The 12,099-nt window shown below is 38.9% G+C and overlaps 1 protein-coding gene across 5 annotated transcripts in view; it reads left to right on the top strand.

Annotated features, from left to right (window-relative positions):
* RARA (retinoic acid receptor alpha) overlaps positions 1 to 12,099 on the top strand; it is a 114,346-nt gene that overhangs the window by 87,702 nt on the left and 14,545 nt on the right. For all 5 annotated transcript variants that reach the window (XM_063459074.1, XM_063459075.1, XM_063459071.1 and 2 more), the window contains 2 exons: positions 7,722 to 7,870; positions 11,075 to 11,216. In XM_063459074.1, the coding sequence (XP_063315144.1) occupies positions 7,722 to 7,870; positions 11,075 to 11,216 (291 nt within the window). The remainder of the gene's footprint in view (positions 1 to 7,721; positions 7,871 to 11,074; positions 11,217 to 12,099) is intronic.

Genomic DNA, 12,099 nt, shown 5'->3' with positions numbered 1-12,099 from the left:
AAGCTCCCACTTAGTCATTAAACACAGTATTGCCATTGGCTCGGTTCTTTTTGTTGTGCATTAGTAAATTGGCTAAAAGTGATAAAGTTTGTTTATGGATTCACACAGATAATCTAATGTAGACATGTGCTTGAAGAATAAATAGCTCCCTTTAACCCCTTAAGGACCAAACTTCTGAAATAAAAGGGAATCATGACATGTCACACATGTCATGTGTCCTTGAGGGGTTAAAGTGCCAAGCTTTGGTTAATAAAAGAGCGTAGTGGATGCATGGAACTGCCTTCTTCCAGAGTGGTTAGAACTGGTATCAAGAGAGCCCTGCAGGGTTTTTGACTATAGTGTATATTGTTTTGAATACAAAGTGAATTTAAAGTTTGACACCACTATAGGCAAATTGGAAAACTCACCAAGTCATTTGAATAAAAGCTATTTTGCGTTTGAATTTGAAATTCATATAGCTTTTCCAGCAATTTTTCATTTTAGTGAATATGGCAAATCAAAATTGCAAAAAAACAGTTTGGGGAATTGGGAAATAAAGGCTTTTTTTGTGATATAATAAATATATAATTTGTGATAATAGTTTCAATATTTGCTTCTAGAATAACTTTGGTCAAAAACAACATAAAGATAAAATGTATACACATTCTGACCAGTTTAGTCACATTGTGCACATTATTTGATGTCCTGTCAACAAGAGCTTACAGTCTATGCTCAAGACATACAGACTGGCGGAGAAAACAGGGCAGAAGCTTCCCTAGCATGGGATATCACATGACTTAGAAACATAGAATGTGACGGCAGATAAGAATCATTCGGCCCATCTAGTCTGCCCAATTTTCTAAATACTTTCATTAGTGCCTATACAACCAAGCATTCTGCTAGCATTTCTTTTTCTTTAGCATTTCTTTTTCTTTTGCTGCTCTTTTTCATTTTCTGACTACGTTTAAGTCATCAGAAATAATCACCCCTAAATCCCTTTCCTCAGATGTTGAGGTTAGGACTCTATCAAATATTCTGTACTCTGCCCTTGGGTTTTTACGTCCAAGATGCATTATCTTGCACTTATCCACATTAAATGTCGCTTGCCACAACCATTTTTCTAGTTTACCTAAATCATTTGCCATTTGGCTTATCCCTCCTGGAACATCAACCCTGTTGCAAATTTTAGTATCATCAGCAAAAAGACATACCTTACTATCAAGACCTTCTGCAATATCACTAAACAGTGCCCATATGTGATATCTCCCACAGATGTCAAAGTAACAGGCTAGCAGGAGATACATTGAACTGTCAGGACTTATTTGTTTTCAGCATGCTTGTTATTTGAGCGTGTATCGAATGTATCCCAGTTACTGCTCACAAAATGCTTAATTGGCTGGGAAGGTGTCTCCACCTGTCTACATGTCCTTTTAATATGGTGTCTACCTGTCTGATTCATTTTATTATGTATATAACTCGGAGTTTGTTTCTGTAGCCGTCACAATATTTGTCTTGGTATTGTGTAATCTGTTCCCCACACAGGTGTCACTCCATTATTGTATGTAGTGTTTTGTGACCCTGTTCCCCCATGCAGTGTTTCAGAGGTATTACAAGCCCTAATTATTAAGAAGAATCTACACCCCCTCTATTTATTTGTTAAAATGTTTTTTAACTTTATAAATGTATTGCACTAGAATAACGTCTAGTAAAAGGTTTATAGATATTTGCACTGGTTTATTTATTTTTTTTTTTGGTTGTTACCTCTATGCCATTGTCCACAGTAGCATATAATGCAATTACCTACATTTAAAAAATCTGCTGGTGCTTTCTGATCATTGTGGGACTGCGCTCAGAAAATGTTACGGGTTTGCGTCTATGCTTGAGACTGCTGAACAAGTGGTTTCTGGGAAATCCCACAAGATGTCTGATATCAGTACGGTCTTCATGAGCTGTAAATCTCAGTTGCTATTTACGACATCTGGGAGCAATAATTAAATGAAGATGCTACCTATAGTCGCCCAGACTTGAGATCTCTATATGTTTAACCCTTCAAGGTAAAACATGGTGGTTTTGCAGAAAGGGCGAGTTTTACCCTGAAGGCTATACACCCCTCTAGTGGCTGGTATACTCAGTATACAAGCCACCATAGGCACCTCCAAAGTAACACTCGGTCATGTGACCTTGCAGCTCCTAGGAAAGCATTAGAGTCAATGCTTTCCACTGAAAAGCACCAGTTTGGTGCGCATATGCTTCAGGTCCTCAGTGCACCTCTGTGAGGAGCATTTGGTTTGACCATCACCAGAGAAAGCCATGCTTCCTCTATGATATTGTGGATCGTAAACTTGAGGTCAGCACCAATGGAAAATACCGTCTTTCCCCGAAAGTAAGACTAGGTATTATATTAATTTCCCCCGGAAAACGCAGTAGGACTTCTTTTCAGAGGAGGTCTTATTGCTGGTAGAAATGTGTGCTCGAAAGCAGGTCTATGTTCGGGGGAGTTCCCCCTAACATAGACCAGTTCACTAGGACATGGAATCCTGCATGGAATTAGCTTACTTGCTAATAGAATACCGCAAATCTATGTCCGGGGAAACTTCCCTGAACATAGATGAGCTTACTCGCGAATGGAATCTTGCGTATCTACGTTTGTGGAAACTTCCCTGTACATAGATTAGTGAACAACTAGGGCTTATTTTCGGGGTAGGGTTTATATTAGAAGCATCCCCCAAAAATAAGCTAAGGCTTATTTTTGAGGGATGTCTTATTTTCTGGGAAACACGGTAGTAAGCCTTACATTTTTTATTAATTATTGGGGACAGGGGCACTATAGAATTAGCAATACAGAATTATATAGTATTCCTTTAAGTTTAACTTTTAAACTTCTTGCGAATGTAAAACACTGCAATGCTAGTAAAATGCTAAAAAAATAAATGCTGTAAAAGATATGAATAGTTAAACACTGCAGAGTGACAGGTCCACTATGGATCCAAATAGGTTTAATAAGACCCTTTAGCTCTTCCATTTAATATAACGGCAGTAAGTGGAAATGTTTGTGTCTGTAGCAGGTCAGTCATGTCTGCCCTTTGTGGGTATACGCATTTTTTATGGTTCTCTCTAGCCACCTGGACTTAATCTACCGACCGTTAAAAGGATACTCAAGGCCACGTGTTTGGTGCCACGTGTGGGTTAGATTACAGTTCAGTTATGTTCTTTTTTTCTTTTTCCAATTTCATAATATTGTCCTGCTACCCCCTCCTATTGTCCTGATGTGTTTTTCCCTTTTTGGGAATTCCTGTTCTTGCAGTTGAGAATCAGCTGTTTCTATTGCATAAAGCTGACAATTGAATTCCTACTCCCAGAAGCTGTAGCCATACACCGCGGCCTAAGGGATAGGTTGACCAGTTCTCTAGAAAGTGACCAGCAGTCATTTACTGATTAAATGAGAACTCATTTCAGATGCATGCAGGAAATGGAAGAAAAATTTGTGAATTCCTGCTTGGAGTGTACTTAATGGAAGTAGGGTGTTTGCATAATTTCTAGTTTTCTAGTTATTATTTTAAAGGGACACTACAGGGTCAGGAACACTTACGTGTAGTTCTGACTCTGTAGTGTTAAAAACACTATTTAACCTCCTGGAGCCCTCTAAATAAGCATAAAAATCACCTTATTTCCAGTGCAGGCCCTACCCCCATTCCATCCCCTTGGCTGACATCATCGGATTGTACTATATCGGCCAATCCAATGCTTTCCCATAGGAACGATTGTCAATTCTGCTTGAATCAATGCATCTCTATAGGAAAAGTTCAGCACCTCCATGCATAGCATGGAGAAGCTGCAGCACTGACCCAGGAAGCACCTTTAGTGGCCATTTGAGTGACAGTCACTGGAGGTGTTCCTAGACAGCAATGTAAACTCTGCCATGTAAACTTTTCCTTTTCTCTAAAAAGACAGTGTTTACATTAAAAAGCCTTCAGGGACTGACTATAGACACCAGAACAACTACATTAAGCTTTAGTTATCCTTTAACTTAATTCATGTGTTTTTCAACCTAAAACATATATATGTTATTATTTACACTGTGGGCATAACGTGGTACTTTTAGCTCTGCAACAACTGAGAATCTACCTTTTGGGCACCCCCGCTTCAGCATAACCTTGGGCTCCTATGGATCTCTGGGTAGAGGAATCCGCCGTGAATATTGTGTTGGTTTTTTTCCTCTCTGTTTTGGAAAGGAGGTTTGTTCTCGAATATTTCCAGAGAAATGTTTCAAAGAGTTTTAGGTAAGAATTTCAGATATATACCACATGGAGATTCGGATTCCAGGAACTCAGCAGCTAGAGTCAGAAGACTTTTATACACATTGGCACTAATAGAAAGCAGAATCCAAACATTGGTACTGCGAGGCAGATTGTAGAGTTTGGGAACTGTAGGCTGACCTGCATTACAGGTCACTGTCCTCGAACGTCTACCCTATATTTTTGTCCATTGTCATAGTGGATATGTGTACAGACCTGGAATAAAGCGAGGAGGCCCCAAGTTCTGACCCAAAACAAAACCTAGAATTGTGGCTTTGTTTATTCCGCTTTAGTTTAAGGGTGTATCTTTAAATGCAACCATACTTATTATGTATTTTTTTTTTTCTTTAAAGGACATTAAAGTTTTTTCTTTTAATATCCTATATGTATACCCAAAACTAAAATCATTTTTCTTCATGTTTTTGCTTATAAAAAATTATATGCATCAAGTGCAACTAGATAAAATGTAAATTCACATATCAGTCCTGATTAAGTGCCTCATTCGTCTAAGATCTAAAGTAAATTTTTGGTAGTTAACGCTAACCCTATACCAATCCCCACCATCCTTAAACCAAGCGAATCCATAACCCTGTGCGTACGCTAACTCTAAAGTACATTTTTACTAGTTACCACTAACTGTATACCAACCCCTCACCACTATCCCTAAACCAAGCCAATCCCTAACCCTGTGCTTACACCTACCCTAACTTTAATCCGGATGAAACAGCATTAGCCATAACCCAGCATTAACCCTTACCTTACCCTAACCCCTCACCTAAACCAAGCGATCGCTTATCTGTGGGGATTTAAATGGATGTATGCAGTGCTCACTTTAAATGCTGCAGACAGCTCCTCTGTCAGTGTAGGACCACTACATTTGTTCCCTGCTCACAGAGGGAAGCCCGGGTATTGACTGATATCTGGATCTACACAATGTGAGCAAAGATTTAACCCTGCTGACAACAAGTTCAAACCGCAGGGATTTAAATCCCATATAAAGTGCCGGTGACTTTGAGTGCTGCATACAGCTCATCAGTCATTTTGAGGCCACTAAATATGGCCCCAACTGAAAGGAGGGGATCTCCAGTTTTCCAATAATACCTGGGTTTTCATATTGTAAGTAGGTATTTAGCCTTGCTCAAACTAGAATTTGAGGACGTGCATTAAAGACCAAACTTTGTAGGACACAATGGCACGTCCTACTGTCATTAAGCCGGTTAAGGGAACACTCCAAACATCTTAAGCTCATTTATGGGGACATACATGTGCAAAGAGGTTGAACGCTTTTGCATGGTTTAACCCCAAATTAGCGCTTGACACTGCTTGCTTACTCTGTCCTGCAGCTGCAGTATAGTCTGGTGGCCAGTGATAGGCTGAGAGTGTATATGGAAGATGGATTTAATAACTGTATGTAATCAAACTATAGAAATTGTGTATGGGTGCCCAGTATAGTAAGTATAAACCTTCAAAGCAATGTATTATAGGTAATCGTAATTCCAGCCCTGAATCCCACACACCTGCCTTAGATTTTGTGTGTAGATTTTTTTTTTCTTTTTCAATTCTTTATATTTAATAACTCACAGGTACAAATACAGTGCAATAATGATATGTACCCAGAACGACAATTTTTCCTGCTAAATCAAGGCTGAGTAAAGAGTAAAAAGGAGAAGGGGAGAGGTGGTGGATGTAGTCCACCACGGGATGATGCCTACATCAAGACTAAAATAGGAAGGACTTTGCTAGGGACATTCAGATATAACGCTAGAGATGGCATTAATGGACCATCTTTAACTTTAAAAACAAACTCATGCATTGTCAGAACCATGTGTCTCAGGCTTATCTGGACACCAACGTCACCTTATTAAACAGTTTTTGGTTGTGAAATGCGAGACCATCTATGGGCATCGCTAATAGGAAGACACGGGTTCAGATCAAAAGTTCCATGTGAAATATCCTGGCGGAAGGCCTTGATTCTCTCCCAAAATACAGTCTTTCAGATAAGTCCACCACTTGTGGAGATTAGTGCGTTTCTGTCCACAAAGCCTTCAGCATAAGTCAGATGGTGTTCTGCTCTTTCGTAAAGCTTAACTGCGTACGATGAGCAATTTTCTAAATTTCACAGCACTCAACCATATTTTGAGTTTTCAACATATAATCACATGACTATAGAAGGACGTGTTTGTGGTCGTTAACCCCTTGTGCTAATCAAACATGTCCGCATGTGAAAAGATCCTGAAACTGTTTACATTTGATTAACCTAGGACTTTAAATACTCTACATTTTACCCAGAGCCACCAGCTGACTGACCTTCCAGCTGTTTGTTGGAACCATAAAGACCCAGGATGCTCATTGAAGCTTTAGGTGACAAAAGCTTCATAGCAGTAATGCGTTAATAACGCTACTTATTGACTATTAGTGGCTGTGAAGAGATTTTTCCCTGACTTAAAAGCCCTGCAGAGCATGCATTTGCTTTATAAATAAATAATCGTATCACAAGAAGAGAAGTGCTTCTTTTTACAGCGTACATCTTCTGTCGTGCTGCCGACTCTTCAGGAGGGAGGAAAGCCACAAGGCATTTCAATCATAATCTACAGTCTGCAGAGAAATTCATTTTTGGCAACGCACCTACTGCCTCTAAGGCACATTGTGTGCCATTTGCTGTTGGACTTTTCAAGATAACAAACATCTTCTTGCTGGTTTGTCATATCCTAAAAATACATTGCCCGGTGACATACAATGTTTAGAACGCGGAAGAGAAAAATTCTCAAAACGTCGTGGCCTTCAAGGGCAGAATTCCTTTGACTAGACAGAGGTGTTTCTGTAGTGCTGCTAAATTCTATCTCACCTTATCACAGGTGTCCATTCATGGTTACGACGAGATTAACGGTGGTAGGAAGGGGCAGAATAAACCCCTACTGGGACAAATCTCAGGAAGGTCTCCCATGAGACTTGTGTTTTCCCCCTTTAAAATGAGTGCCAGAATATTATAGCTTTTTAAGCTCAGGCAACGGATTACATTACCCACTCACAAACCTATTTGGGTCACAGAGAAATGGCGTAGATGCAGGAAAAGACCTTTATAAACAAACCTCGTTACACATTCCCAGCTGTTACTTCCTGGTAGTATAACCCCACGGAACTGCTCAAGAGGCAAGCTATTACCTAGAACACCTGACTTGCAAAGACTTCCCAATGAGCTGTAGCACAGCTCATTACAAAGTCTGTGTTGGGTAAGAAGGGAAAGTTATCTGCAGACACTAGAACTGCAGCTGTTGTAAGCCAAGATTTCGAATATCCCCAAAGAAAAAAATGCTTTATGCTGTAAAGAGTGCTTCTTAAATACTACTAGCGTTATTGGCATGCTTAACATTGATTTGTAAATGTTTATAATGGGAGAGGGCAGGATGCAGACATGCAATTTACACTTTTTTTCTTCTTCTTTTTCAGCGATTGAGACTCAGAGTACCAGTTCGGAGGAGATCGTACCCAGCCCCCCCTCGCCGCCACCTCTGCCCAGAATTTACAAACCCTGTTTCGTTTGTCAGGACAAGAGCTCAGGGTATCACTATGGAGTCAGCGCATGCGAAGGCTGCAAGGTACGCCAGCTCTCTACCCTTTTAGGGTGTTACGTTATGCTGACAAATATATACATACAGTGGTTTTATTACTTGAATAATTTATTAGTACCTACATGTACAGAAGGAATTTGCCAAGTTAGACTTTACATAATTATAAAGGCAATCTAAAACCATTGCAGCAAACAAAAGAAACATTGAATGTACATTAATGTACAATAATTTGCATTCAGTGTGCATTTTGATTTATAGGAGAAAGTTCAATTCAGATCTAGTTTTATAAATAATTGAGAGGTTGATGAATTGGGCGATTTGATTCTTGTGAGAATTTTATATATCCCCTTTACCCCACAATGCCCCTATTAACGCGTTGACACCCTCTGTTAACCCTCTTTAATTCTTTTTCCTGGAGAGGACCTATATAACTGGGTGTATGTTCCTGTATCAAAGGACAACTGTCACCTTAACACTATTTTTCTTATATAATTATCCTTTCATCAAGTTTTGAAAGGTAATATATTCTTTGTGAAATAAAGTGTATGTAAAAAATAAATAAAGATAAAAACGACTTAAAATTTCACATAAAGAGTTAAAATATACATAGATGGTAACATGCGGGAAAATAGTTTGTGGTCAACAGAGACCAATCATTTTCCTCTTTGTTCTAAATTCTGACACAAGATCAGGCGTGCACATCTCCCTCTTGCTGGCACCCTATCTTATCTATGGTAGAGATTCTTCTCGGCATAGCCTGGGAGATTGTCACGGAACAGGGTAGAAAGGCTAGTGCAGAGAAATAATTGCAGAAACCTTTTTTGGGGGGTCTCAAAAACCTCAGAGGAAATTCACATTCCTTCAGGACATTGACCCAACACACACAAAAAAACAGAGCTATGCTGGGACTGCCGACGGACTAGAGAATTAAAGGGGAATGATCACAAGAAGAAATATGTGTGTACATATAAGTAGAGTGTAGAGTTCTACAATGTGTAATATTTTTTTTATCTTACATATACATTTTTATTGTTTGAGTTGTAGTTGTGAAATAGCTTAGATCTACCTTTTTTGTCATCCCTAAAATTCTTAGCAAATATATTTTGCTCTGCAGTGAACTTTTGCAGACATTATAATAACTAGTAGTAAAACAAATATTAGAAATATTTTAAACATGTTTTTAATTGCTTCTGTCTGGACAGCTTCTTCTATGGAGACAGAGTGCGGAAGCACCCTCACCATTAAAGTAGGGACTCAACAGTTTCGTGGGATATCCCATAGATCTTCATTTGGCCCTCTCACGGTGTTGTGCCTTCTGGCATGCCAGTAGGAAGAATAAAGATGGTGGCCACGTGTAGAGTGGGCCATTTTCATGAAACCTGCGAAGCAAACAAAATAAAAAAAAATTGTTGGAATGGAAGACTGCAGTTCCTAGAATATAGGTTATATGAATCAAATATATCCGCACTGGAGAAATTGTAGATTATACCTAGATATCAACATACTATTGTACAGGTTTAGTAGAAAAAAAATGTAAAAGTAAAAAAAAAACTTTGACATTTAAGTGTGAGATGATAATTAAAATGCAGTGGTTAGACCAAAATTGTATATTTAGAGCTTGCCAAAACATTGCTGCGTGCTGACAAAAAAAAAAAAGCACACACACATGCGCAGGATTGTTCTAATTTTCACTTGATATTGTGTTGGTTTTCCGACTGTGCCTAAAGTCTATTGTGCCCTTTTTGGAATTCTATGCAGTTTCTTGCTCGTTGCCTTTATGTTTATAAAGTAGCAGAGTTGACATTTCACATAAACGTTCTCTGAAATCTGATTGATTAAATAACTACACCGCAGGAAATTGTCTGAAATCTTTTATATATTTTATAAACTTGTAATCTCTGCAGAAATGTAGAAAGGAAGCATAGCACCAAAAACCACAACAAACAAACACCTTGTCTGACGCGTTTTACGCCAATCAGGCACTTAATCATTGACTACACTGTAGTTCACTGTTTATTGTTTCATTTCTAGAAGGGTTTCTTTGCTCTTTCCTGCTAATAAAACATCTTTAAATCCAAAAATCCAATAAAGTGTTTCAGGCAACAATCTTAAAGCTTTAATACTTCTACACAGCCCATAATTCCTTATTTTGAGATTACAGCGAATGTAGCCGTTGATGTATTTTCTTAGGCCTGTATAAATTTGTTGTCTTGAGTGCACTTTTACTTCTGCTGTGTTGCATGATGCATGAACTGATAGGAGATTGGGGTTTAGCGCCTCGTTTCATGATAAGTAGCTTTATGGAATTAAATTATGAGATAAATCCACATCATTTTTTTTCCTCCTTAACGTCTTACAGTACTCGTCTAATGATTTGTGTAGAATGCACAAGACGCGCACTTGCTAAAATGATCTTTGTTATAGGAGGAGGTGTTTAAATGTCATCAAATCCTGCCAAGAAAATGTACAATTCTTAAATTACTGGGTCTCTAAGTTGGAATAAAAAGACTTGTGTTAAAAAAAAAAGTAAATTAATCTCAGTATAAAAATATGACTACCTCGATTGGAGTTTGATACGTCTTTATACCCCTCCAAATTTCCAAGTGGCCTGGAAATGAAAGTGACCTTTTATTTTAAAGCCACTCTGTCACCCCCTCCTCCAAACTGAGTGTTGTCTGAAATACCTACATGGGCTGTGTTGGAATTTCTCTGAAATTCTAACGCAATCAAAAGATATACTAAGACAATGTACGGACTTCTCTGTCTCATTATTTTTCCTCCGCTTAACAAAAGGCGGACCTAACTTTTGTCAAGTTTGTCATTTCCACCAGCTGTCACCAGTGACGGCTGTAGGGATAAAACAATCTTTCTATGGAGAATCCCGTGGTCTTGCGTGATCCTCCATAGAGCTCAGTGTACATTGCTTACGTCCTTAAGAGGATCGGGCAGAACAGGGTGGTAGCGCCCGTGATGGACAGGTTTAGGTACATAAAATCTATCTTCCCCTGTCCCCAAGTGGTGATGTCACCATCGGGGGTCTTTGCAAACTGTGCAAAGACCCAAGCGTGGCAGAGCCTCTTATAGGTGGTAAATCAAAGTGTGGCAAGCTGATGGAGGACATTACTGACATTTTGGTTGACCTAATCCCCTAGTGATAATCATTTGCGTAACTGATGTTGTAATTTCCATCCCTATATGTAATTGATCTAGTGTATTCTTGCTTTTCCATAGGGCTTTTTCCGTCGCAGTATACAGAAAAACATGGTGTACACATGCCACAGAGATAAGAACTGCATCATAAACAAGGTGACGCGGAACCGCTGCCAGTACTGTCGGCTACAGAAATGCTTCGAGGTTGGCATGTCCAAAGAATGTGAGTGACCTTTACATCACTACTTAGCCTAATACGTGTAGATTAACGTTAAAATGGTTTGACAAAAATGAGACCGACTGCCGTATCCTCTTAGCACTATAACTACTACATCTAGACATTTTGATTACGACGCTTGGAGTATCCATTTAGTAAGACTATAACACATTCCAAGAAATGTATTGATGGACAGTAGCTTGATAGCAAACAAGGCATTCTCTTTACAATGAAAACTCCTTTATTGTAATATTTATTTAGCAAAGCAGATATAATGCATATAACTACCTAATCTATGAAAATAATTGAATTCTTACGTCAGCCTCACTCGTCCAATGAATTAATGAACTATTTGACACACAGTATTCTGGTTTCATGGCCACTAAGAGAATTTCTTGGGGGCTTTTTATGTGCATATTGCAGATTAGGGATGATCTGCAAAATCTGTTGTGTTCATCTAGCAGAGGATGATGGGAGTAGTAACACACCAAGAGGTGTATAGCAGGTTTGCCCAATACAAAGTGTTTTTTTGCTGAGTGAATCCCCCTTGTCTCACCAGCTGTGCCCATTCGCCCCCTCTGTTGCACCCAGTGCTGAATGTCTAGTGACATCTGCTTCGATACTTCATCTCATGTAGACAGACGGCAATTTATTCATTATTACCTTGCTTTAAAATGCTTTAACACATCCTGCACGGCTGTTTACAGAAGCGAGCACAGATATATATATGCCAGTGTTTTACTACTCCTTTGTATTGTATAACAGCAGAGTGGCCAAGTGTGTGTGTATATTTCTGTGCATGTATTAATAGATCAGAAATCAAAGCACTGGAAGAATCTACACAAATATTATACATTGCCTAAAGGCATGCTTTGTCACATTAATTCAT

The sequence above is a fragment of the Pelobates fuscus genome, chromosome 6, assembly GCF_036172605.1.
Source record: "Pelobates fuscus isolate aPelFus1 chromosome 6, aPelFus1.pri, whole genome shotgun sequence".
In the NCBI taxonomy this organism is placed as follows: domain Eukaryota; kingdom Metazoa; phylum Chordata; class Amphibia; order Anura; family Pelobatidae; genus Pelobates; species Pelobates fuscus.
This window is presented reverse-complemented; position numbering and strand designations above follow the sequence as displayed.